We start from the raw sequence: 25,587 nt of genomic DNA, 5'->3' as shown, positions 1-25,587 counted from the left end.
CCAAGCCGTCCCCACCAGACACCATCAATCAAAAGACCAAAAACTTTGGGAAATGAAAGCAAAATAAAGAAATTGAGTTATATTGGATGTAATAAATAAACAACGCTCTGATCAACCAAGTGAAATTCGGGGAAATTTCCTTTATTAATTTATGTTATCAATTTTTGATTTTTAGAGAAATAATTTCGGTGTCGCCTACATACGTTGAGTTAATCTACTCCTTCCTTATCAAAAGTCCAAAAATAATTGATTTTTCTGCAATTTTATATAAAAATTGCTCTAATTACATGACCATTACCACTAAATGCATTATAATTAAGCCACAGTATATATCTGGCGCGCCTCAGCCGCCATAACTTTAACCCAAACTTAAAAAACCTTAAATGTACCGGTAGATGATTAATTTTATGTCATTTTGCTTACCAATCAGAAAAAAAGGAAAAAAAATTCTCCAATTTCCAGGCATTTCCAGGAAATAAGATCTACTTCTTTCACATAATCTATATTATTTTGAACACCTGAACGACATGAATATAAAATTATCCAATAAATATCGGAACATGTGGAACAACAAAACCAAATAAGATTGGGGGCCACCCCATGTGACTTTTTGGTTTTTTCCTATTTATATATCTCACTTGTTTTGAAGGGTGAGATGATTGGATTTGGTGTGTGCCTGGAACGGAATATGGGTATGAGAGACAAGAAACATTTAAGGGGGATCTATGGAATAAGGAACAATGTCTGTGTGTCCGGATGTCAAAAAATTCTTTATCGTCGGAAGTCGGAATTCCATGCAACTCTGATAGGTATCTACCTTCGACTTCCGACTTTCGAGTTCCGTTTTCGGATTTTTAGTTCCTACTTCTGGCTTCGGACTTCCGGATACGGAATTTCACTTCCGAGTTCCGACTTCCTACTTCCCTTGTCAAAAATTTTACTTCCGACTTCCGACTTCCTACTTCCGTTTTCAGGCTTTCCCTGCCGACTTCCGTTTTTAGACAAACCACTTCCGCGCAACTCTGTAAGATACCTATTTTTCTAAAACGGAAGTCGGAAGTAAAATTTTCAGAACGGAAGTCGGAAGTGAAAAAAAGCCGAAAGTCGGGAAGTCGGAATTCCATGCAACTCTGATACCTAACAGAGTTGCGCGGAAGTGATTTTTCTAAAACGGAACTCGGAACTCGGAAGTCGGAAGTAAAAACCTGAAAACGGAAATCGGAAGTCGGAATTCCATCCAACTCTGATATTTAACAGAGTTGCGCGGAAGTGATTTTTTAAAACGGAAGTCGGAAGTCGGAAGTAAATTTTTTCGCAAATATTCAAAAGCTTCAAAAGAAAATATCATAAAATTCTCGGAAATCAGTGGAAAACTTGTTTTTGGCTGAAGGAAACCCTATTTTCTGTCCTTTTAGTCCATTTTTCCTTGTATTTCTGAATTCCACGGAAAGACGGAAGTCGGAAGTAAAACTCTTTATCCGGAAGTCGGAATCAAAAATCCGAAAACGAAAGTCGGAAGTAACATTTCAGAACGAAAGTTGGAAGCCGGAAGTCGGAAGTGAAAAAAAGCCCAAAAGCCGGAAGTCGGAAGTCGGAAGTAGGAAGTCGGAAGTCGGAAGTCGGATGTCGGAAGTGACATTTTCAGAACGAAAGTTGGAAGCCGAAAGTCGGAAGGGAAAAATGCCCGGAAGTCGGAAATCCATGCAACTCTGATAGGTATGCATCTAAGGTTAATGTAGCTACCATTGGCTTTTCACTCCAACCTACTGTAGCTCGAAAACAGACGAAAAATTTATTTCACTTAAGAAAAAAGGAAAAACCAATTAATATTGATGATAATTATTGTTATACCCGTTTCGGTGTCCTCCTTGATGAGTATATCCATTTTTTCCCTTTGATTTCTTCTTCAACTCATTATTCTTCAGTTTCTTTTCGAGTTCCATCTTTTCAGATTTCAGCGATTCCAGCTGTTCCAGAAGCTCACTAATTGGTAATACGGTTTCTTGTGGATCCATATTCTTTAGCTCCGACAGCTCCGCCTCCGTCTCTCTAAGATTCTCGAGCACAAACTCCAAATGGCTACTCTTCATGTCAAAGTGATGGCGGTAGGTGTCAACTAAACTTTTATCAAATTTATTGACCCTGAGTTCATGATTCGCTTGATAGGACTCATCCAGCTCCACCTCCATATCCCGAATCCTCTTTATCAATTTCTGAGTCTCCGCCTCCAACACCTTCACCTCCTCCGTCTTACAACTCAATTTCAACTGACAGATACTTAACTGCAGATCTGTCTCTCCCTTTTCTCCTTTCACTATTCTCAGCTCGTCCCCTTTTGCAATAAGCTCCGCCCTCAGATCCTGGGCTCTCATCGTCTTGCTCTCATTGATCTCCTTCCGCTGCTCCAATAAGTCTTCAATCATTCTCGATGAGTTCTTCATTCCAGAATTGAGCTCTTGAATCTTTCGAACTCGTTCGTTTGGGAGGATCGATTCCAGTTGTTGGATGCGGGATTGGGCGGATTCCAGGATGAAACGGCTGGAAATGAATATATATATGTTTTAATTTGTCGAGACCTTTTAGAAAAGTATTATCATGCCTATATAGGGTCCCGCCACGAAAACTACAGTAACCTAGTTTAAAGACGCATAAAGTGGGTGAAAACTCAAATCGCTCAAAACCCTATCATGATTATACTCATTCGAACCGTCTTGTTGAGCTTATTCCAAAAATACACAATTTATGCAGATTGAGCAAAATCCTATGGAGTTATGGTAGATCTTGAAGCGAAAAATAGACACTTACGTCTCCTGATGCGCTCTTTTCTCTCTTTGAAGCTCCTCGACGAGTCTATGAATCTTCTGCTCTTGCACTGTCATCTTCATTTTTGGCGGTTGGGTGGTTCTGGAAAAAATGATGATGAAAACTGGTAAACATAGGGAAAATGAACCAAAAACGGGGTAAAAACTGCACAAAATCGATTAAAATCGCTCAAAAATCTCGAAAAATGAGATCAATGTACAACCATCACTCATTTTAGGAGGAATGACTAACTGGATGGTTAGTGTATGCGTAATTAGTGAAGGGTGTGAATTGGATGGGCGGTCCCCCCGTTGTGTGGGAAAACATGTGTAGGTGGAGAAGATGGATTAGGACAGGAGGTATCCGTAAACACACAGATAGATTGGACCAGAGTTGCGCGGAAGTGATTTTTTCTAAAACGGAAGTCGGAAGTCGGAAGTAAAATTTCTAATCCGGAAGTCGGAAGTCGGAAGTCGGAAGCAAAATTTTGAAAACGGAAGTCAGAAGCCGGAAGTCGGAAGTTGGAAGTCGGAAGTCGGAAGTAGATTTTTTCGCAAAGATTCAAAAACTCCTAGAAAAAGTTCATAAAATTCGCGAAAATCAGTGAAAAGCTCATTTTCTGTCTTTTTAGACCATTTTTCCTTGTCCTTGTATTTCTGCGAAATATACTTTTCCGAAATCCCACAATTATGGAATGACGGAAGTCGGAAGTAAACATCCGAAAACGGAAGTCGGAAGTCGGAAGTGAAAAACAGCCCGGAAGTCAGAAGTCGGAAGTCGGAATTCCGCGCAACTCTGAAACAGACATTTCCAGCTTTAATTATTTATTTCAACACATTAAAATACAATAACAAAATGTTGCAATTTAAAATTTCAATTCTTAAATTTCAATTCTTAAATTTCAATTCTTCTGACTCCAAATCATCTTCTGCAGATTCTGAAGTCTTCGCCTCATGTTGCTTCGTCAGATCCTCGATTTCTTTGTCTTTAGCAGCTACGAGCGCCTCCTGCGACTTTTTAGCCTTTTGGAGCTCCATATAGAGCTTACCGAGCTCAATGTGCACATCACTGGGCTCAGTGGCAACCTCCTTCTCCTTCTGATGCACTACTCCCTTCAACATCTCCACCAGATCCTGAAGTCGTCGTTCCGTCTCCAAACTCTCCTCCTGAAGCTTCTGAATTCTCGATTGCTGTCTGTTAACCTCCTTAATATTCTCCACATTCTCCTCTAGACTTGCCACCAGTTTGATAGCAAGCTGCTGGATTTCCAAGTCCTTCTCGTTCATCGCCTTGGAGTGTTGTTCCTGGACAGTGGTAAGATGGGTCTCCAGTTTTTGGATGACCTGATCCTTGTCGTTGAGCTCTTTGTCATGATGCACTTGGAGCTCCATGATCTTATTGGCGCATTGATGGGGAGCAGCAGATAGCTGGATTTTTAAATCTTGGAGTGCCAGATTGTTATCGCTGAGCTTGCTCTCCAGCTCTTGAATCTTCTCACAACTTTTCTTCTGGACACCTAATAACTCAAGCACTTTCAGATTCTGTTGCTCCTGGAGCTCCTTACTAGCCACTAGCTTAATCTCCAGCTCTTGGATCACCAAGTTCTTCTTAATCATCACCGTGGCATGTTGCACCTGGAGCTCACTTTCTTTTTGACTAGCAACATCCAATTCTCTCTCCAGCTCTTCTATTTTTTCCTCGTTGTAGCCGATAGTCGTATTCGCATCATTGAGCCTTGCCTCGAGTCGTTGAATCTCAGATTTTCCGGTTGCAAGTTGAGCCTCGAGTCGTTGTTTCTCATTTTCGCAGTACCTCAGACAAAATCTTCTGGAAATGTTGGGAATAAATAATTAAAGACACCTGACGACAAAAAAAAAACTTACGTGTTTATAAGATCATCTTGCATTTTCCAAAACTTATTCGCTAGACATTGGTAGCAGTTTTCAGCGGAGCAATTCTCTTGGGTGGACATGTTTGAAATGGGGATCTGGAAAATAAGTTTTAGGACAAAAGAGGGAGAAAGAACCCGCGAAAAAACGAAAAATCAATGAATATGCCACGTCACCGTCTAACAGCCACCAGAATAAGGAAGACTGTGGACGAGAGATGTGCGTAGATGACGTGGATTATGGGGGATGGTGGGCGGGGTTGACCCAACCCGCTCTATTTGTACAGTCCCGATGGGTAACGTGACTAGGCAACGAGTCTCTATGTGTCTGTGTGTGTGGTTGGCAAGAACCAAAAAGATGACATAGATAATGGGTGTGACCCTGGCTCTCTATTTGTTGAGTTTTCTGCTGAATGCTGAAGACGGCTAGTAGGATCTTCCCGGGGTCTAATTATCCCTGTGATTGAGCGATCTTCCCTCAGGTCTTCTAGTCAGAATTCTTCCCTCAGGTCTTCTAGTCAGGACTGACAAGGCTTGTGAGGTTTTTGAAATGACGCAAGGTGGAAGGCAAAAAGCTCAATAAAACATCTCAGGGCGGAAAGCGGAATATGAAAATATAGCGATCGGAAGACTGCTGTAACCTGAGCACTATGCTGCAAGCATCCGCTCTGCAAAGATACAATATTAGAATCCTAGGACTACTGTTGCCTGAAACCTCTCCTGTTAGCATCCCCTGCTAAGACACCCCAATAGCTCAAATTCCATTCATCCATTTATTTATTCAACACACAATTCAAAAACACATTTAATAGCATCACATATAACAGTTACAGTTATTGTTCCGATTGTCCGTCCTGACCGTTTTGAAGCTCCGCCTCCAAATCAGTCACTCTTTCCTTCATCTCTCCAATCTCCCGATCCTTCTCCATTATCATCTTCTGAAATTTGTAGATGATCTTCTGTAGGTTCTCATTCTTCTCATCTCCATTCTGAACCATTTCCGTGAATCTTTGGATTTCTGAATCCTTAACAGCCAGTTTTGCCTCATGGTGCTCACGGATATTGGTGTTCTCTTGGCTCTGAGCAGCTAGCTTCTCCTCATGCTGCTTCTTGAGATACTCCATTTCCTTGTCCTTAGCAGCCAATTGAGCGATGAGAGCCTCCTGTGGCTCCGCCTCCAATTCGGCCACTCTCTCCTTCAACGCTTCAATATCCCGATCCTTCTCCTTTATTATCTGTCGATAATGGTATATGCTCTTGCGCTGGTTCTCATTCCTTTCATCTAGATCCTTCACCTTTTCCTTCGATCTGCGAACTTCTGAATCCCTAGCAGCTAGCTTTGATATGTGTTGCTCACGGATATTGGTGGCCTCTTGGTCCTTCGCTTCGAGTTGGTCAGTGAGATTCTCAATTTCCTTGTCCTTAGCAGCCAACTGTGTCATGAGAGCCTCCTGTGCCTTCTTAGCCTCCTGGAGTAGAGTTGGCTCGTTGCTTTGTGGTATCTCAACGTGATTTGGCATCATCTCCGTATCTTTCACAGACACCTGCTCCTGGGCATTGATCTCCTGAATCTTCTCTTTCCTGGCTCCTGCTAACATGATCTCCAGTTGTTGGATCTCTAAATCCTTCCTGCTAAGCTTCTTGTCGTGTTGCTCCTGGAGCTCTAGAATCTTTTCACAACTTTTCTTCTGGACAGCAGATAACTCGAGTTGCAATGCCCGCACTTTCAGATTCTGTTGCTCCTGGAGCTCCTGAATCTTCCTGGCGCTCTCCTCCTGACTAGCCAGTAGCTCGCTCTCCAGCTTTTCTATCTTTATCTCGTAATTCCCAATAGCCGTATTCGCTTCGTTGAGGCAATCGTCGAGTTGTCGAATCTCAGATTTCCCGTTTGCAAGTTGAGCCTGAAGTTGTCGTTTCTCATTTTCGCAGTTGATGAGACGAGCACTTCTGAAAATGTGGGGAATAAATAATTTAAGACACCTCGAGACAAAAAAAACTCACGTGTTTAAAAATACATCATGCATTTTCCAAAACCTATTCGTTAGACATTGGTAGCAATTTTCAGCGGTGCAATTCTCATGGGTGGACATGTTTGAAATGGAAATCTAGAAAAGAAGATTTAAAGTGGGAGAAGGAGTCTAAGAACAGGTACAGTAGCTGTCCAAGCCAGTGAAAAATAAAAAAACGAAAAATCAATAAATGTGCCACGTCACCGTCCAACAGCCATCAGAATAAGGAAGACTGCGGGGGAGACCTAGAGACTAGGCAACCAGGCCACCGATGACCTTCCCAGGGTACCAAGAGGATCCCTGAATTTTTATAAAGACTAAGACACCTTCTACCAAGATAAAAGAGTTTATTCAGTTTAGGTACGACAACATTTGAAAAATCCGAGATTACATACAGTATCCCTCACAAATTGTGAGTCATAACGATTATTGACGACTAGCCGCCATCAGTTTTCTCTTCAGCTCCTGAATCTTCTGATCCTTTGCCTCGATAACCGTTTCATGTTGCTCTTGGAAATCCTCTCTCAATTCATCCCTCTCAGCGATAAGTTCCCTACAAGCTACATTCATCTGTCTCAACATAGCAAGCAACTCTGCGTTTTCCTGTTCGACCTGTTGCTTTTCGGCTTGACAGGTGGAGAGTTGAGATTTTCTGGAAGAATAGAAGCGGGATGAGTTGTTGGGGGAGGCTGGGAAGTCTTACGTGATATTGTGTTGCTGTTTCTCGACTAGAAGCATTGCTGTGAGAACTTGAACTTGCGGGTCTTGGGAGCTACATGCAATCGGATTGGATGGATTCATCGGAATCTGGGAAAGTGAAATGTTCAGCGGAAAGAAAAAATGACGGAATTCCGTTCAACCCTGAAAGAACGACGAAAGAAGCAAAAAGGGTCTCGGATACGGCAGAGGGGGCGTCTCTAGGTGTCTGTGTGTAGGTGGTGAGAACCAAAAGATGACGTAGATAATGGGTGTGAGACTGACCCTGACTCTATTTGTGTGTGTATTTAGGAGGGAGGCCTTCTGGTCTAGGCGACACTGGCATGGAGGACCTCCTTACGTAACGACGGAGCGATCTTCCCTCAGGGCTGCTAGTGTGTGTTGTAAATCAGACTCACTGAAGACGTTAGAAGGGACTACAGCCCTAGGAGCTAGATGTGTCCTTAGACCGCAAGACTACTGTAACCTGAAAACTTTGCTGTAAGCATCCGCCCTTGTTAAGACACCCCAAAAATATAAGTTCCACTCATCCATTTATTCATTCAACACACAATTCAAAAACACACATTTAATAACATCACATAAAACAGTACCAATTATTATTCCGATTGTCCGTCGCGACCGTCTTTGAGCTCTGCAAGCTCCGCCTCCAAATCAGCAACTTTCTCCTTCAACGCTTCGAGCTGCCTATCCTTCGCCATCATCGTCATCTGATGTTTGTAGATTATCTCCTGCAGGTTCTCATTCTTCTCCGTTAAAATCAGGATTTTTGAATCCTTAGCAGCAAGCTTCGATTTCTGTTGCTTCGTGAGATACACGATTTCCTTGTCCTTAGCAGCCAACTGAGCCGTGAGAGCCTCTTGTGGCTTCTTGGCTTCCTGGAGCTCCATATAGAGTTTGCCGAGATCAATGTGAAGTAGAGTTGGCTCTTCGGATTTCTTCTCTTGCAAGTCGCTCTTAGGTTTCTCAACGTGATTTGGCATCTGCTCCGTATTTTTCACCGACACCTTCTCACATTGATTCTGTGCATCGAACGCTTGAATTTCCAGGAGAGTATGCTCCTGGAGCTCTTTCTCCGAGATCTCTTTCTTGGCAGCTGCCAACTTGATCTCCAGTTGTTGGATTTCTAGATCCTTCCCGCATAGCCTCTTGTCATGTTGCTCCTGAAGCTTCAGAATCTTCTCACAACTGTTCTTCTGGACAGTTGATAACTCCAATTCCAACATCTGGATTTTCAGATCCTTGGCTCCGATGTCCTTGTCATGTTGCTCCTGGAGCTTTAGAATCTTATTGGAACTTATCTGATGGACATTTTCCAATAGTATGGTTTTCACCACCGTGTCTCTGGCATTCTTCTGATGTACCTTCTCTAGCTCCTGAATCTTCCTGGCGTTCTCCTCCTTCAAGGTGATCTCCTTTTGAAGATCAAGATCCTTGTCCTGAATCTTCCTGGCGTTCTCCTCCTGACTAGCCGTCAACTTGCTCTCCAGCTCCTGGATTAGCGAGTCCTTTCCCCTCATCTCCTTGACATGTTGCTCCTGGAGCTTTCTTTCTTTTTGACTTGCAACCGCCAGTTTGCTCTCCAACTCTTGGATGACGAGGTCCTGTTGCTCTTGGAGCTTCCGATTTTTTTGTGTCTCTCTATCATAAGATTCCTTCAACTCCATCTTCTCCTTAGCCATTGCTTCCTGATCAAGCGCTCTCAGTTTCTCGTTGCTCCCGATAGCGGCATTCGCGTCATTGAGTGTCGCCTCGAGTTGTTGAATCTCCGATTTTCCATTCGCGAGTTGAGCCTCGAGTTGTTCCTTTTCAGCTCGGCAGTTGGTAAGCTCACTCCGGTAATAACTTACCTGGCAATTAAGAGCGTGACACATGTTTGAAATGGAAATCTGGAAAAGAAGTTTTGAGACAAGGGGAGAGAAGGAGCTTAAGAACAGGTACAGTGGTCGTCTAAGTCAGTGAGAAAAGTCAGTGAAAAAACGCAAAAATCAATTAATGGGTCACGTCACCGCCACCTCGGACACCCAGAATAAGGAAGACGGTGAAGGCGAGATGTGCGTAGATAACGTGGATTACAGGGGAGAGGGGGCGGGGCTGGCCTAGAGACTGAGACTAGGCAACCAAGCCACCGAGGATCTTCCCAGGGGGCGAAGAGGATCTTATAGAAACGGTGTCTTAGTAAATCAGTGTCTGTTCGTTGTATTCAAAAAATCAAAAGATGACGCAGATAATGGGTGTGAGGCTGACCCTGACTCTATTTGTCTGTGTATTTGTGAGGAAGGCCTTCTGATCTAGGCGAACGGCATATGGGTGGCATGGCCTCCTTACGTAACGACGGAGCGATCTTCCCTCAGGGCTGCTAGTGTGTGTTGTAAATCAGACTCACTGAAGACGTTAGAAGGGACTACTGCCCAAGGAGCTAGATGTGTCCTTAGACCGAAAGACTACTGTAACCTGGAAACATTTCTGTGAGCAACCGCTCTTACTAAGACACCCCAAAAATTCAAGTGCCATTCATCCATTTATTCATTCAACACACAATTCAAAAACACACATTTAATAACATCACATGAAACAGTACCAATTATTATTACGATTGTCAGTCATGACCGTCTTCAAGCTCTGCAAGCTCTGCAAGATCCGCCTCTCTCTTCAACATCTCCACCATACCCTGAAGCCGTCGATCAGTCTCTAGACTCTCCTCCTGAAGCTTCTGAATTCTCAACGCGTCTTCATTTGCGCGTTGCTCCAACTCCTGAATTCTCAATTGCTGTCTGCTAACCTCCTTAATCTTCTCCACATTCTCCTCTAGACTTCCCACTAGTTTGATAGCGAGTTGTTGGATTTCCAGGTCCTTTGCGTTGATCGTCTTGGAGTGTTGATTCTGGAGTTCCTGAATCTTCCTGACGCTCTCCTCCTGACTAGCCACTAGTTTGCTCTCCAGCTCCTGGATCTCCAAGTCATGTTGCTCCTGGACAGTGGTTAGGTGGGTCTCCAGTTTTTGGATGACCTGGTCCTTGTCGCTAAGCTCTTTGTTATGATGCACTTGGAGCTTTGAAAGCTTATTGGCGCATTGATGCGGAGCAGCAGACAGTTGGATTTTTAGATCTTGAATTGTCAGATTCTTATCGCTAAGCGTGCTCTCCAGCTCCTGAATCTTCTGAGAACTCTTCTTCTGGACAGCTGATAATTCGTGTTCCAATGTCCGCATTTTTAGATCCTTGCCTCTGATGTGCTCGACATATTTCTCCTGGATCTGATTAATCTTCCTGGCGCTCTTCTTCTGACTTGCCACTAGTTTGCTCTCCAGCTCCTGGATCACCAGGTCCTTTCCGTTCATTTCCTTGACATGTTGCTCCTGGAGCTCTCTTTCTTTTTGACTTGCAACGTCCAATTCGCTCTTCAGCTCTTCTATCTTTGCCTCTTTGTCCCCGATAGTCGCTTTCACATCATTGAGATTATACTTGAGTTTCCTAATCTCAGATTTCTCTGTTCGGAGTTGAGCCTCGAGTCGTAGTTTCTCATTTTCGCGGTTCATAAGAAGAGCTCTTCTGAAAATGAAGGGAATAAATAATTAAAGACACCTGAGAACAAAAAAACTCACGTGTCATCTTGCATTTTCCAAAACTTTTTCGTTAGACATTGGTAGCAATTTAAAGCAAAGCAATTTTCAGCGGTGTGCATGTTTGAAATGGACATCTGGAAAAAAATAGTTTCACGAGGGGGAGAGAGGAGCAATAAGGAAGAAAAAAAACGAAAAATCAATGAATGTGTCACGTCACCGTTCAATAGCAACCAGAATAAGTAAACTGTGGAGGAGAGATGCGCGTAGATGACGTGGATTATAGGGGAGGAGGGTGGAGCTGACTCAACCCACTCTATTTGTACAGTCCCTCCTGGGTAGACTGTGGACGTGACTAGGCCCCCGAGGACCTTCCCAGGGTACCAAGAGGATCAATGAATTTTTATAAAGACTAACTATAAGACACCTTCGACCAAGACAAAAGTTTATTCAATTTAAGTACGACACAAGTTGTGAGTCACAACGATTATTGACGAGTAGCCGCTATCAGTTTTTTCTTCAGCTCCTGAATCTTCTGATCTTTTGCCTCGATAACATTTTCATGTTGCTCCTGGAACTCCTGTTTCTTTCTCCTCTCTCAAATCATCTCTCTCGTTGATGAGATCCCTACAAACTACATGTGTTTTCCTGTTCGACTTGTTGCTTTTCGGCTTGAGAGGTGGAGAGTTGAGATTTTCTGGAAAAAAAGGAGCGGGATGAGTTACTGGTTGGAAATCTTACGTGATATTGTGTTGCTGTTTCTCGACTAGAAGCATTGCTTTGAGAACTTGAACTTGTGGGTCTTGGGAGCCACATGCAATGGCATTGGAGGAATTCATGGCAAAGATGGATATCTGGAAAAAAGCGGGGGAGACGTTTTCAAAAAGGTTTAGGGGACCACAGTAATAAGGAGGATTGCGGTGGAGGGGACGTCTCAATTTGTTTGTGTGTGTAGATGGTGAGAACCTAAAGATGACGTAGATAATGGGTGTGAGGGCCCTCTAATTGTCTGTGTATTTAGGAGGGAGGCCTTCTGGTCTAGGTGAACTGCATCTGGCTGTCAGAGAGGGCCTCCACTTCCCAAAGACGGAGCGATTTTCCCTCAGGCTTTCCTATTAAGTGTGATTTTATAAATCAAGTCCACTGAAGACGTGGCAAGGGCTTACTGGCCCAGGAATTAGATGTGTAATTTGACGAAACTGCAGTAAAACACTCCAAAAGTTGAAGTTCCATTCATCCATTTATTCATTCAACACACAATTCAAAAACACATTCAACAACATCACATAAAAAAGTAGCAATTATTATTCCGATTGTCCGTCACGACCGTTTTCAAGCTCCGCCTCCAATTCGACAACTCTTTCCTTCGTTGCTCTAATCTCCCGATCCTTCGCATCCATCATCTTTTGAAGTTTGTAGATGATCTCCTGCAGGTTCTCATTCTTCTCATCCCCATCCTGAATCATCTCCGTCAATCTTTGGATCTCTGAATCCTTAGCGGCTAGCTTCGCTATATGTTGCTCACGGACATCGGTGATCTCTTGGTCCTTAGCAGCCAGCTTCACCTCATGTTGTTTTGTGAGATACTCGATTTCCTTGTTTTTAGCAGCCAACTGAGCCATGAGAGCCTCCTGTGGCTTCTTGGCTTCTTGGAGCTCCATATAAAGCTTGCCGAGCTCAACGTCGAGTTGAGTGGGCTCTTCGGAGTTCTTCTCTTGCAAGTTCCCTTGAGGTATCGTAATGTGGCTTGGCATCATCTGATACGTATCTTTTACAGACGCCTGCTCCTGGGCAACGAACTTTTGGATTTCCAGGGGAGTAAGTTCCTCCCGAATCTTCTCTTTCCTGGCAGCTGCTAACTTGATCTCCAGTTGTTGGATTTCTAGATCCTTCCCGCTGAGCTTTTTTTCAAGTTGCTCCTGGAGCTCCTGAATCTTCTCACAACTTTTCTTCTGAACAGCTGATAACTCGAGTTCCAATGTACATACTTTAAGATCCTTGCCACCGATGTCCTTGACATGTTGCTCCTGGAGCTCCTGAATCTTCCTGGCGCTCTCCTCCTGACTAGCCAGCAGCTCGCTCTCCAGCTCATGGATCACCAAGTCTTTCTTAGTCATCTCAATGGCATGTTGCCCGTGGAGCTCTCTTACTTCTTGACTTGCAACCTCCAGTTTGCTCTCCAGCTCCTTGATCTCTTTGACATGTTGCTCTTTGAGCTCCTGATTCCTTTGTGCCTCTTTATCATAGGATTTCTTAAACTCCATCCTCTCCTTAGCCATTTCTTCCTGACTGAGAGCGATTGCATTCTTGTAACTCCCGATAGACGCATTCGCTTGGTCAAGTTGTTCCTCGCGTTGTCGAATCTTAGATCTTCCAGCCTCCAGTTGAGTAATGAGTTCTCGCTGCTCATATTCGAGGACTTCTATTCTGAAAATATGGGAACTAAATAATTTGAGACACGTGGAGACCAAAAACTCACCTCTTCATGTGTTCTCGCTCTTCATTGCGCATTTTCAATTGATGTCGGTAGCAAACCTCATTGGTGCACATGATTGATATAGAAATCTGGGAAAAAAACGTTTTAAGATTTAAGAGGTACAGTAGCCTCTGGGCCGTCCGAGTCTGTGAAACAACGAAAAATCAATGAATGTGTCACGTCTAGCATCGGGCACCCAGAATAAGGAAGACTGTGGAGGAGAGATGCGCGTAGATGACGTGGATTATGGGGAAGAAGGGCGAGGCCGACCTAACCCGCTCTATTTGTATAGTCCTCTCTGTGTAGCCGTGACTAGGCCTCCGAGGAGGGTACCGGCTACATACAGATGCTGTACGACATCATCTGTATGTAGTTTAGAAGAACCAAAAGAAGTGACGTAGATGATGGCTGTAAGGCTGACCTGGCCCTGGCTCTATTTGTTGAGTTCTGTTGTATGTTGGAGTAGAATCTTCACGGGTGCACTTTCGTGATCGAGCGATCTTCACTCATACGCGAATCTTGATTATCCTTTTCAATTTGTATAAAAGACAATGACATAGGCGCCGAAAAACTCAGAATCGGCACTCACCTAGACCCAAAGCTTCTCCAACCTTGAGCATGTTCTAGGTCACAGGGTTTTGGAGATTCTAGCCAATAACTTTTCAGACCACCACATTTTGGAAACACTAGGCCACCAGCTCTCTTTTGTAAGCACTAGATGTGTACTGTGGCAAAAACGAGACAGTAATATGACCCGAAAACTACTGTAACCTGAAAACTTTGCTGTAAGCACCCGCCCTTTGATAAGACATCCCAAAAGTTTCAGTTCCAATCATCCATTTATTCATTCCACACACAATTCAAAAACACACACTTCATAAATCACATATAACAGGCAAGCTCCGCCTCCAAATCAGCCAATCTCTCCGTCATCTTCCCAATCTCCTTATCCTTTGCCACCTTCGTCATCTGAAGATCGTAGATGATCTCCTGCAGATTCTCAATCTTTTCCGTCCGATTCTGGATTTCTGAATCCTTCGCTTCGAGTTGATCTGTGAGATTCTCCATTTCCTTGTCCTTTGCAGCCAGCTGAGCCATCAGAGTCTCCTGTGGCTTCTTGGCTTCCTGAAGATCCACATAGAGCTTGCCGAGATCAATATGGAGTTGACCTGGCTCTTCGGATTTCCTCTCGGAGATCTCTTTCTTGGCAGCTGCCAACGTGATCTCCAGTTGTTGGATCTCTAGATCCTTCCCGCTGAACTTCTTGATGTTCTGCTCCTGGAGCTCTAGAATCTTCTCAGAACTTTTCTTCTGGACAGCCGATAACTCCAACTCTAACGTTTGGATTTTCAGATCCTTGCCTCCGATCTCCTTGTCATGTTGCTTCTGGAACTCCTCTAACTTCTTCTTCAGATCTTCCATTTCTTCTGCTTTCTCCACTTCTACCAATTTCCAATAATCCTCATGAAATGAAGCGTTTTTCTTATTCGCTGCTTCCAATTTCTTCTGACAATCCGCCAGTTTATTCTCCAATGACTTATTTCTGACAGTCGAAATGTCGAGTTGAGTTTGGAGTGGCCGATATTTAGCTTTCATCGTTTCGAGTTCCTTCTTACAGGAAGCAATCTCGTTGAAATATTTCAGTGTAATCTCTTGAATACGGGGATCCTCTTGAGAAGGGCTGTCCATGTTCGACATCTGTAAAAATGAATGAGTTGTGGATGAAATTTAGAAAATTGGAAAACGTTCATAACGAAAAAGGGAAGAAAACATGTAAACTAGCTAGCCGTCTTGGAGATCAATAATGAGAAGAGGAGAAAGAAGGGCTCTATGTGCCTTTGTGGGTGTGTGGGTGTAAAGATGACGTGGATTATGGAGGCGGGACTGACCTAGTTTGCTCTACTTGAGTAGTGGTTTTCCCTCCAGTCCATCTGTCTGTATCGATGCGTCGTCAATGACAAAAGATGGCGTGGCTCTATTTGAAGAGTCTCGTTGCCTGGGAAGAGTCCTCATCTGAAGGCCAGTTTTCCACCGTCATCTATCATATCTTGATGCGTGTACGTGACAGCGTGACATAATTGGGTGTAGGGGAAAACTAGTAGCGCTCTTTTGCTCCATCTGGTCTCCTGCAGATACACCCCAAAGGCTTGAATTTCATTCATTCATTTATTCATTCAGCACACAATTCAAAAACACACATTAAAAAAATCAGATAAAACAGTATCAATTATTATTCGGATTGTCCGTCACGAGTGGCTTCAACCTCCGGATCCTTCGCCATCACGTTCTCATTCATCTCCTCTCCTCCCTGAATCATCTCCTTCAATTTTTGGATCTCTGAATCCTTAGCGGCTAGCTTCGCTTTGTGTTGCTCCATGAGAAACTCAATTTCCTTGTCCTTTGCAGCCAACTGAGTCATGAGAGCCTCCTGTGGCTTCTTCGCTTCCTGGAGCTCCATATAGAGCTTACCGAGCTCAGTGTGAAGCTCAGTATGGAGTTGAGTAGTTGGCATGGAGACGACCTCCTGCTTTTTCTTCTGCACGTCTTCCTTCTGACGCAACGTTTCCTGCAACGTCACTCCAAGAGATTGAAGACGTTTCTCAGGAAAGACCTTCTCCTTCTGGTGCTTCTGAATTCTTTCTGAGAGTCCCTTGTTCTCATTTGTAAGCTCCATAACCTTATCGACGGTTTGCTGCTCAGCTGGAGATAGACGGGTCTCCAGTTCTTGGATTTTCAGGTCCTTGTCGTTAAGCACCTTGGCATGTTGCTCCTGACCAGCCGCCAATTTGTCCTGAAGCGTTTGGATTTGCAGATCCTTGCCTTTGATCTGCTTGTCATGTTGCTCCTGAAGCACCTTGAGCTTATCGATGGTTTGCTGCTCAGCCCCAGCTAGGTGGGTCTCCAGATCTCCGATGACCAGGTTTTTGTCGTTGAGCTCCTTCGCATGTTGTTCCAGAAGCTTCATACTCTTCCTAGTGCTCTCCTCTTGACTAGCCGCCAATTGGATCTTAAGCGTTTGGATTTCCAGATCCTTGTCGTTAAACTCCTTGGCATGTTGCTCCTGAGGCTTCAGATTCTGCACGGTAATCTCCTTCTGATAAGGTGTCACTTTGGATCCAAGCGTTTGAAATTCCAGGTGTTTGTCGTTGATCGCCTTGGCATACTCCTGAAGCTCCCGAATTCTCTCCGCATCTTCTTTGGTGGTTTGGATCTGCACCTCATCACTTCTCTTCAATGCATCCTTCTCCATAATGAGATCCCGCTTAGCAGTGTTTTCATTGAGTTTTCTAACCAATTCAGCTTCACGGGATTCAAACTCTTGTCTTGTAGACTGGATGGCGGCATGTTGCTTCTTCAAGAAGTTTCTCTCCTCAACTAGTGCCCCCATGATCATACACATATTTTTATAATGTTCCATGAATGCAACATATTGAGACTCAAACTCCTGCATCTTGGTTTGATCACCGCTCAGTTGGGCTCTTCTGAAAATATCAATGAAGTAGGTGGCCTCGAGATCCAAAAAAAAACTTACATCGCATTTTCACGAGCGAGTTCAAGCTTAGAAATCTGCTCCATGACTTGCGGACTTTGTAGGAAAGAGAGAAGTTCTTGAGAATCCATCGTCGGAATCTGGAATGCAAATTATTTGTGGCGGAGACAAGATAGGGGGCAGAATAAGGAGAACGAATGAGTACTCGTAGACCGCAATGACGTGTATAATGAGGGCGGGGCTGGCCGTTAGGCCTAGGGTGAACCTTCCCATAGTCCTATAGTGATATGTGTGTGTGTAGGGGGACACTGGCATAATTGGGTGAGAACCAATCATTTTTGGAAAGTGGGACGGTGTGCCGGGTATCATAAAAAAAAATACAAGAGGCTGTGAGAATGGAGGAGAGATCGGTTGATAATAGTGAAAAAGGCGGCTATAGAAAAGGGGCGGAGCGAGAAACTCTGCCTGTCAGAAGGATAACATCGGACGGAAGCCGGAATGAAAAATGGCGGAAAGCGAAAGACGGAAAGGGACAAAAATCGGCAGAATTCCGCTGCTAAGGAGGTTTAATTCCTGGCGACCCACCGTCCCTATCTAAGCAAAAAAAAGTCTTGGTGACCGCTTCATGTGTGGAGGAGCAAAAATGTTATTTAATATTCCAGGTCGCCACCCGCTAGCCGTCTTGGAGACCACAATGAGGGTGGCAGTGGAGGAGAGGAGAGGTCTCTATGTGTCTTTGTGGGTGTAAAGATGAAGTAGATTATGTAGGCGGGGCTGACTTAGTCCGCTCTATTTGAACAGCGATGGAAAGACATTCCCCAGTCCAACTATCTGTAAACGACAGAAGACGACGTGAGACTCTATTTGTAGAATCTCGCTGCTCCTGGGAAGATTACTTATCTGAAGGCAAGTTTCCCATCGTCATTCATCATATCTTGATATCTGTAGTGACAAGTTTAGGTACGCTCCATCTGGTCCACTGACACCCCAAAAATTTCAGTTCCATTCATCCATTTATTCATTCAACACACAATTCAAAAGCACACATTTAATAGCATCACAAATCACAGTAGAAATTAATTATTCCGATTGTCCACCCGTCATGCCCGCTTCAACCTCCGGATCCTTCGCCATCAGATTCTCATTCATCTCATCTCCTCCCTGAATCATCTCCTTCAGATTCTGGATTTCTGAATCCTTAGCGGCTAGCTTCGCTTTGTGTTGCTCCATGAGACACTCGATTTCCTTGCCCTTTGCTGCCAACTGAGTCTTGAGAGCCTCTTGTGGCTTCTTTGCTTCCTGGAGCTCCATATAGAGCTTGCCGAGCTCAGTGTGGAGTTGAGTAGTTGGCTCAGGGACGACCTCCTTCTTCTCCTGACCCAAGGTCTCCTTCTTCTGCAGAGCTCTCTGCGAAATTTCCTTCAGATCCTTATGAAGTCGCTCAGCCCTGATGCTCTCCTCCTGGAGCTTCTTAATTTTTAGAGAGAGTCGCTTGTTCTCATTTGTGAGCTCCATAACCTTATCGACGGTTTGTACTTCCGCAGCAGGTAAGCGGGTCTCCAGTTCCTTGATGACAAGGTCCTTGTCGGTGAGCTCCTTGACATGTTGCTCCTGACCAGCCGCCAATTTGTCCTGAAGCGTTTGGATTTGCAGATCCTTGCCTTTGATCTGCTTGACATGCTGCTCCTCAAGCACCTTGAGTTTATCGATGGTTTGCTGCTCAGCCGCAGCTAGGTGGGTCTCCAGATCTCCAATAACCAGGTCCTTGTCATTAATGTCCTTGACATGTTGTTCCTGACTAGCCACCAATTTGTCCTCAAGCGCTTGGTATTCCAGGCTCTTGTTGGTGAGCTCCTTTGCATGCTGCTCCTGGAGCTTCCGAATTGAGACGGCGCGCAGCTTGTCGGCTTGGAAGTAGAAGTCCCTCTCTCCCTGGATGGCGGTATGCTGATTCCTTAAGGTATCCCTCTCCGCCACGAGTTCTTGCATAGCCATATTCATATTCTTGAGCTGTCCAATCAATTCAGCATTTTGGGCCTCAAGTTCCTGCTTCTTCGCTTGATCAGCGTTGAATTGAGTTTTTCTGAAAATATCAATGAAGTAGGTGGCCTAGAATAAAAAAAAACTCACGGCGTAACAGCATACTCGGCGTGAAAATGATCAAATAGCGCAATAACTTCCGGATTTTGTACGAAGTTGGAAACGTCTTGAGCATTCATCGTGAGTCAATCGGAATCTGGAAGACGGTTGTAGGTTCTTGAGGTAGGAAGAGAAGAGGAGGACAAAATAAAGAGAAAGAGTAGAGTGAGTCACCACAACCGGATTGTACTATGAGGATGACTGTGGAGGAGGAGGGCGAAGTAGAGATGTCTCTTAGCATACGCGGAATGTCGGAGTGTCGTACTACTCGGTCACCACCCGTTACCCGTCTTGGAGACCACAATGAAGGTGACGGAGGAGAGGATGACGTGGATGATGGAGGCGGGACTGGCCTAGTCCGTTCTATTTGTGCAGTGAAGAAAAGATGTAGCGATCCGTCAACGATAGAAGATTACGTGGCTCTATTTGTAGAGTCTCGTTGCCTGGGCCAGTTTTCCACCGTCCTAGTCAAGGTAGACGTTAAGGAATTCCGCCGATTTTTTCCTTTCCGTCTTTCGCTTTCCGCGTTCTGCTATTTTTCCAATCCGCCTTCTGTTTGATGTGATCTTCCCGATTCTTCCAAATCTCCTCTCAAACTTATAGATTCTGAAGCTCTTTTCCCAATTCTCACATTTCGGTCCAGTATGCATTTTTCAAGATCCTAACGTTTCTAGAAGGCTGAAGATCCCTGGCACACCGTCCCACTTCCCAAAATGCTTTTTATCTTCACCCAATTATACCACTGTCACCTACAATCATCAAGATATGATGGATAACAGTGGGAAACTGGTCTTCAGATGTTCTCCAGACTCTTCTGAGGCAACAAAACTCATCAAATAGAACCACACCGTCGTTGACGGATCGATACAGACAGATGGACTGGAGAGGGAAGATCTCTGCTCAAATAGAGCCGACTAGTCCCGCCCCCATAACCAATGTCATCTTCTCTCTCACTGCCAACCTCATTTGTGGTCTCCAAGCGGGTGGTGATGACGCTCCAACATTCCGCTTACGCTGAGCAGTTCGCGCACAAACCCACATAGAGACATCTCCTCTTCCCCTCCTCCTCCGCAGTCATTCGTCTATCTTGTTATTTCGCATTTCTCCTCCTAATCCTCCTAACCCTTAAAAATCAATAACCGTCTTCCAGATTCCGATGGATCCTTCCAACATTCTTGGTTTCCCACAACATCAACTAGTTCAACTTCAAGACGATTGTGCAAGACAAATGGAGAAAATTCGAGAACATAGGGATTTCTATATGGAGAAACTTGGCGACGCCGAGACTGTCAATCAGGGACTTGAGAAGCGAAATGTGATACTGATTGGACGACTCGAGAAGATGAACATAGCTATGCAGGAACTCATGGCGGAGAGGGATTCCTATAAGATGGAGATCCAAGTCATCAAGGAGGATGCGGAGAGAATTCGGGAGCATCATGCCAAGGAGCTTAACGACAAGAACCGGATGATCCACAATCAAGGCGTTTGTCTCAATTCAGAAGTGCAAAAATACGCAGAAAAGTTGACGGTGCTTCAGGAACAACATGTCGAGCAGATCGAAGACAAGGACTTGGAACTTCAAACGCTTCAGGGCAAATTGGCGGCTGGCCAGGAGCAACATGTCAAGGAGCTTAACGACAAGGACCTGAAAATCCAAGAACTGGAGACCCGTCTATCTGCGGCGAAGCAACAAACCACCGATCAGCTTGTGGAGTTTACAAATGAGAAGGACCGACTTTCTCTAGATATGCAGAAGCTTCAGGAGGAGTGTTTGAAGGCTGAGCGAGGTCTTCAAGATGTAAGAGTGATGTTGAAGGAAGTCCAGCGTCAGAAGGAGAAGGAGGCCACCTCTGAGCCAACTACTCAACTCCACATTGAGCTCGGCAAGCTCTATATGGAACTCCAGGAAGCAAAGAAGCCACAGGAGGCTCGATTGGCTGCTAAGAACAAGGGAATCGAGTATCTCACGGAGCAACACAAAGCAAAGCTGGCCGCTAAGGATTCGGAAATCCAAAGATTGACGGAGATTGTTAAGGAGGGAGAAGAGAAGAATAAGAATCGTGAAGAGATGATTACCAACCTTCGGAAGATAATGTTCGCCTTGGAATATGAGAATACGGAGATGAAGAAAAAGACGAAAAAGGGAGCAGCGCCAAGTGATAGCAGAGCGGACTAGCATAAACCTCATAGTCGTTGTAACTCATTTTCTCTGTACTTCCCTCAAAATTGTGTTCATGTTTCTTTCTATTCTTGACATTTTCCAACACAAAAAAACCCGCAAAAACTTTCAGCTCGAAATCCATTTTTATTAATTATCTCAGATTTTTATATTTCAAACCGTCTTCATGTTGTACCTGAATAAATTATTTGACTCGAAGAAGCCCAGTTTTGAACATTGCTCTAGCTAGGGAAGCATCCCAGGTCGAGATGAAGTTACTAGCAAGAAAACCGCTTGTTTCAAATCTGTATTCTGCTTTTCCTCTCGCTTCATCGGGTTCTCTTTGCCGTTCGCATGCAATTATCCCCCATGATGGAGCAATTTATTCTCTAGACTAGATGTGTCCTTTGACAAAAACGGGAAAGTCCTAAGACCACAAGATTACTGTAACCTGAGAACTTTGCTGCTAGGATCCCCCTGCTATGACACCCCAAAAGTTCATACTTGCAATCCGAGCCGACCCGGGTTGACGGTTTTTATTAAATAACTTTCTTCAAAAAAAATCGTGTCGGGTTGGTTAATAGCTCAAATGATAGGTATTTGGATCTGTTATCAGACAGAATCAAAACAAACTTCGCAGAAAATTCACAGAGCCCCCGGGACGGCTAAAACCGCTGTCGGCCCGGCCCGGACACTTTTGCAAGCAAGTATACAAAAGTTGAATTTCCATTCATCCATTTATTCATTCAACACACAATTCAAAAGCACACATTTAATAGCATCACAAATCACAGTAGAAATTAATTATTCCGATTGTCCACCCGTCATGACCGCTTCAACCTCCGCATCCTTCGCAATCACATTCATATTCATCTCCTCTCCTCCCTGAATCATCTCCTTCAGATTCTGGATTTCTGAATCCTTAGCGGCTAGCTTCGATTTGTGTTGCTCCATGAGAAACTCGATTTCCTTATCCTTAGCAGCCAACTGAGCCATGAGAGCCTCCTGTGGCTTCTTGGCTTCCTGGAGCTCCATATAGAGCTTGCCGAGCTCAGTGTGAAGCTCAGTATGGCGTTGAGTAGTTGGCTTGGAGACAACCTCCTCCTTTTTCTTCTGCACGTCTTCCTTCTGTCGCAACTTTTCCTGCAACATCACTCCAAGAGATTGAAGACGTTTCTCAGCAAAGACTTTCTCCTTCTGGAGCTTCTGAATTCCTAAAGAGAGTCGCTTGTTCTCATTTGTGAGCTCCATGACCTTATCGACGGTTTGTACCTCTGCAGCAGGTAAGCGGGTCTCCAGTTCTTTGATGACCAGGTCCTTGTCGGTGAGCTCCTTGGCATGCTGCTCGTGACTAGCCGCCAATTTGTCCTGAAGCGTTTGAAGTTCCAAGTCCTTCCCTTTGATCTGCTTGTCATGTTGCTCCTGAAGCATCTTGAGCTTATCGTCGGTTCGTTGATCTGCAGCAGATAGGTGGGTCTCCAGATCTCCGATGACCAGATTTTTGTTGTTCATCTCCTTCGCATGTTGTTCCAGAAGCTTCATATTCTTCCTGGTGCTCTCCTCTTGACTAGCCGCCAATTGGGTCTTAAGCGTTTGGATTTCCTGGTCCTTGTCGCAAAGCTCCTTGGCATGTTGCTCCTGGAGCTCCCGAATTGCGTCTATGTTTATCTTGATAACTTCCCTCTCCGCAATGAGTTCTTGCATAGCCCTGTTCATCTCCTTTAGCTGTCCAATCAATGCAACATTTTGAGACTCAAACTGCTGTTTAGCAGTCTCGGTGGCGGCATGTTGCTCCTTCAAAGCACTCATCTCCGCACCGAGTGCCCCCATAGTCATGTTCATATTCTGAAGTTGTCCAATCAATGCCACATTTTGGGTCTCAAGTGCCTGCATCTTGGCTTGATCAGTGTTGACTTGGGCACTTCTGAATATTTCAATAAAGTAGGTGGCGTAGAGTTTCAAAATAACTTACACAGCATTATTATGCGCGGCTTGCAACATAGCGAGCTGCTCGATGACTTGCGGATTCTGCATGAAACCGAGAAGGTTTTGAGGATACATCGTCGGAATCTGGAAGAAGGTTTTAAGAATATGAGATAGAAGACGGGAGAAGAAAATGGGGGGGGGGGACAAAATAAAGAAAACAGGTAGAGTATGAGGACGACGAGAGTCATCACCCGCTAGCCGTCTCGGAGACCACAATGAGGGTAACTGTGGAGGAGGAGGGGAAGGAGATGTGGAGCGAACTGCTACGCGTACGCGGAATGTCGGAGCCTCGTACCACACCACCCGCTAGCCATCTTGAAGGCCGCAATGACGTGTATTGTGGGGGCGGGGCTGGCCTACTCTGCTCTATTTGCTGAGTCACCGAAGACGCTAGGCCTAGAGGCAACCTTCCCACAGTCTTATAGTGATGAGTGTAGGGGGACACTGGTGTAGTTGGGTGAGAATCAATAATTTTTGGAAACTGAGATGGTGTGCCCCAGGCATCTTTAGCCTTCTAGAACTGTTAGGACCTTGAAAAGTACTGGACACCGGCCCGGGAAAACGAAAACTACGCGAGGGTGGGTTAGAGGTGGAGCATCGGTAGATAATAGTGCAAAAGCAGGTTACAGAGAAGGGGCGGAGCTTCCGAAAGTTTCAGAATCCGTCGGTGTGTATGTCTGATATGGGTATTTGGAAAAGAAAAGGAAAGCTATGGGAGGAGAGGAGCATCTAGAGTCTAGACCGCTCGCAGCCATCTCGGAGACCCACAATGAGAAAGAATGTGGAGGAGAAGAAAAGATGAGATATAAAGGTGAACGAACAAGATGACCAGATGGAGCAAGAGAGCGCTCCTAGTTTTCCTCACACCCAAATATGTCACTGTCACCTTACAGACATCAAGATAAGATAACGGTGGGAGACTGGCCTTCAGATGAGGACTGGTCCCAGGCAACGAGACTCTTCAAATAGAGCCCTCCTCTCCTAACGTCTTCAGTAGAGCTGTCTTACAAAGACGAGATGAGCTGTGGGAAGATCGCTCCGTCATTGGGTAAGGGAGGTCCTCCATATCATCCTGAATGCAGTTTCCCAGCAGCAGAAAGTCTTCCTCCCTCAGAAATACACAGACTATTAGAGAAGGTCAGACTCAAATCCATTATCTACGTCATCTTTTGGTTGTTCGCAACTACACACAGACACATAGAGACGGTGTCTTAGTAAATCAAAGATTCTCTTGGTACCCTGGGAAGATCCTCTGGTAGCCTAGTCACGTCTACATAGTCCGTGCTGTACAAATAGAGCGGGTTAGGTCAACTTTGCTGTAAGCTTCATCCATTTATTCATTCAACACACAATTCAAAAACACACATTTAATAACATCACATATAACAGCAAAGCTCCGCCTCCAAATCAGACACTCTTTGCTGCATCTTTCCAATCTCCCCATTCTTCGCTATCATCGTCATCTGAAGATCGTAGATGATCTCCTGCAGATTCTCAATCTTCTCCATTCGATTCTGAATTTCTGAATCCTTCGCTTCGAGTTGATCCGTGAGACACTCCATTTCCTTTTCCTTAGCAGTCAACTGAGCCATCAGAGCCTCCTGTGGCTTCTTGGCTTCCTGGAGCCCCACATAGAGCTTGCCGAGATCAATATGGAGTTGTGCTTCTGATTTCCTTTCGGAGATCTCTTTCTTGGCAGCTGCTAACTTGACCTCCAGTTGTTGGATTTCTAGATCCTTCCCGCTTTGCGTCTTGATGTTCTGCTCCTTGAGCTCCAGAATCTTCTCACAACTTTTCTTCTGGACAGCCGATAACTCCAATTCCAACGTTTGGATTCTCAGATCCTTGGCTACGATTTCCTTGTCATGTTGCTTCTGGAACTCTTCTAACTTCTTCTTCAGATCTTCCATTTCTTTCGCTTTCTCTACTTCTACCAATTTCCAGTAATGCTCATGAAATGAACCATCTTTCTTATTCGCTGCTTCCAATTTCTTCTGAGTGTCCGCCAGTTTATTCTCCAATGACTTATTTCTGACAGTCGAAATGTCGAGTTGAGTTTGGAGTGGCCGATATTTAGCTTTCATTGTTTCGAGTTCCTTCTTACAGGAAGCGATTTCATTGAAATATTTCAGCGTAATCTCCTGAATACGGGGATCATCTTGAGACGGGCTGTTCATGTTCGAGCTCTGTAAAAATAAGTAGTGGCTGATGGCGAAAATGACGAAAAAAGGAAGAAAACATGTGTGGAGGAGCACAAAATCAATAAAACTGCTCTAGACGTGTTATGAGAACGCGGAATGTCGGAGTGTCGTACTACTTGGTCACCACCCGCTAGCCGTCTTGGACACCACAATGAG

General features: G+C 44.6%; 11 protein-coding genes across 11 annotated transcripts; 2 read left to right on the top strand and 9 right to left on the bottom strand.

Moving 5' to 3' along the window:
* Positions 1-1,823: 1,823 nt before the first annotated feature.
* Positions 1,824-4,774, bottom strand: GCK72_015910 (uncharacterized protein; the record flags this gene model as incomplete). Its single annotated transcript, XM_003094862.2, has 4 exons — positions 1,824-2,538; positions 2,806-2,904; positions 3,718-4,629; positions 4,686-4,774. The coding sequence occupies 4 exons, from the start codon at positions 4,772-4,774 to the stop codon at positions 1,824-1,826; spliced, it is 1,815 nt and encodes a 604-aa protein (XP_003094910.2).
* Positions 4,775-5,523: 749 nt separating this feature from the next.
* GCK72_015909 (uncharacterized protein) lies at positions 5,524-6,780 on the bottom strand (the record flags this gene model as incomplete). The annotated part of the gene is made up of 2 exons (XM_003094847.2): positions 5,524-6,637; positions 6,692-6,780. 2 exons carry the CDS (start codon positions 6,778-6,780, stop codon positions 5,524-5,526), a joined length of 1,203 nt encoding a protein of 400 aa, XP_003094895.2.
* A 1,235-nt stretch (positions 6,781-8,015) lies between these two features.
* Positions 8,016-9,290, bottom strand: GCK72_015908 (uncharacterized protein; the record flags this gene model as incomplete). Its single annotated transcript, XM_053731203.1, has 1 exon — positions 8,016-9,290. The coding sequence occupies one exon, from the start codon at positions 9,288-9,290 to the stop codon at positions 8,016-8,018; it is 1,275 nt and encodes a 424-aa protein (XP_053585975.1).
* Positions 9,291-10,015: 725 nt separating this feature from the next.
* GCK72_015907 (uncharacterized protein) lies at positions 10,016-11,100 on the bottom strand (the record flags this gene model as incomplete). Its single annotated transcript, XM_003094863.2, has 2 exons — positions 10,016-10,967; positions 11,021-11,100. 2 exons carry the CDS (start codon positions 11,098-11,100, stop codon positions 10,016-10,018), a joined length of 1,032 nt encoding a protein of 343 aa, XP_003094911.2.
* A 1,182-nt stretch (positions 11,101-12,282) lies between these two features.
* On the bottom strand, positions 12,283-13,528 carry GCK72_015906 (uncharacterized protein; the record flags this gene model as incomplete). Its single annotated transcript, XM_003094804.2, has 2 exons — positions 12,283-13,405; positions 13,458-13,528. The coding sequence occupies 2 exons, from the start codon at positions 13,526-13,528 to the stop codon at positions 12,283-12,285; spliced, it is 1,194 nt and encodes a 397-aa protein (XP_003094852.2).
* Positions 13,529-14,336: 808 nt separating this feature from the next.
* Positions 14,337-15,152, bottom strand: GCK72_015905 (uncharacterized protein; the record flags this gene model as incomplete). The annotated part of the gene is made up of 1 exon (XM_003094861.2): positions 14,337-15,152. One exon carries the CDS (start codon positions 15,150-15,152, stop codon positions 14,337-14,339), a length of 816 nt encoding a protein of 271 aa, XP_003094909.2.
* Positions 15,153-15,684: 532 nt separating this feature from the next.
* On the bottom strand, positions 15,685-19,163 carry GCK72_015904 (uncharacterized protein; the record flags this gene model as incomplete). The annotated part of the gene is made up of 4 exons (XM_053731202.1): positions 15,685-16,936; positions 16,987-17,084; positions 18,061-19,027; positions 19,075-19,163. 4 exons carry the CDS (start codon positions 19,161-19,163, stop codon positions 15,685-15,687), a joined length of 2,406 nt encoding a protein of 801 aa, XP_053585974.1.
* Positions 19,164-19,280: 117 nt separating this feature from the next.
* On the top strand, positions 19,281-20,101 carry GCK72_015903 (uncharacterized protein; the record flags this gene model as incomplete). The annotated part of the gene is made up of 2 exons (XM_053731201.1): positions 19,281-19,556; positions 19,892-20,101. The coding sequence occupies 2 exons, from the start codon at positions 19,281-19,283 to the stop codon at positions 20,099-20,101; spliced, it is 486 nt and encodes a 161-aa protein (XP_053585973.1).
* A 138-nt stretch (positions 20,102-20,239) lies between these two features.
* On the top strand, positions 20,240-21,262 carry GCK72_015902 (uncharacterized protein; the record flags this gene model as incomplete). Its single annotated transcript, XM_003094821.2, has 1 exon — positions 20,240-21,262. The coding sequence occupies one exon, from the start codon at positions 20,240-20,242 to the stop codon at positions 21,260-21,262; it is 1,023 nt and encodes a 340-aa protein (XP_003094869.2).
* Positions 21,263-22,048: 786 nt separating this feature from the next.
* On the bottom strand, positions 22,049-23,305 carry GCK72_015901 (uncharacterized protein; the record flags this gene model as incomplete). Its single annotated transcript, XM_003094805.2, has 2 exons — positions 22,049-23,168; positions 23,217-23,305. The coding sequence occupies 2 exons, from the start codon at positions 23,303-23,305 to the stop codon at positions 22,049-22,051; spliced, it is 1,209 nt and encodes a 402-aa protein (XP_003094853.2).
* Positions 23,306-24,606: 1,301 nt separating this feature from the next.
* Positions 24,607-25,407, bottom strand: GCK72_015900 (uncharacterized protein; the record flags this gene model as incomplete). Its single annotated transcript, XM_003094845.2, has 1 exon — positions 24,607-25,407. One exon carries the CDS (start codon positions 25,405-25,407, stop codon positions 24,607-24,609), a length of 801 nt encoding a protein of 266 aa, XP_003094893.2.
* Between the last annotated feature and the right edge of the window lie 180 nt (positions 25,408-25,587).

The sequence above is a fragment of the Caenorhabditis remanei genome, chromosome IV (genome assembly GCF_010183535.1).
Source record: "Caenorhabditis remanei strain PX506 chromosome IV, whole genome shotgun sequence".
In the NCBI taxonomy this organism is placed as follows: domain Eukaryota; kingdom Metazoa; phylum Nematoda; class Chromadorea; order Rhabditida; family Rhabditidae; genus Caenorhabditis; species Caenorhabditis remanei.
The sequence above is the reverse complement of the archived record's forward strand: the minus strand, read 5'-3'. Positions and strand labels throughout refer to the sequence as shown.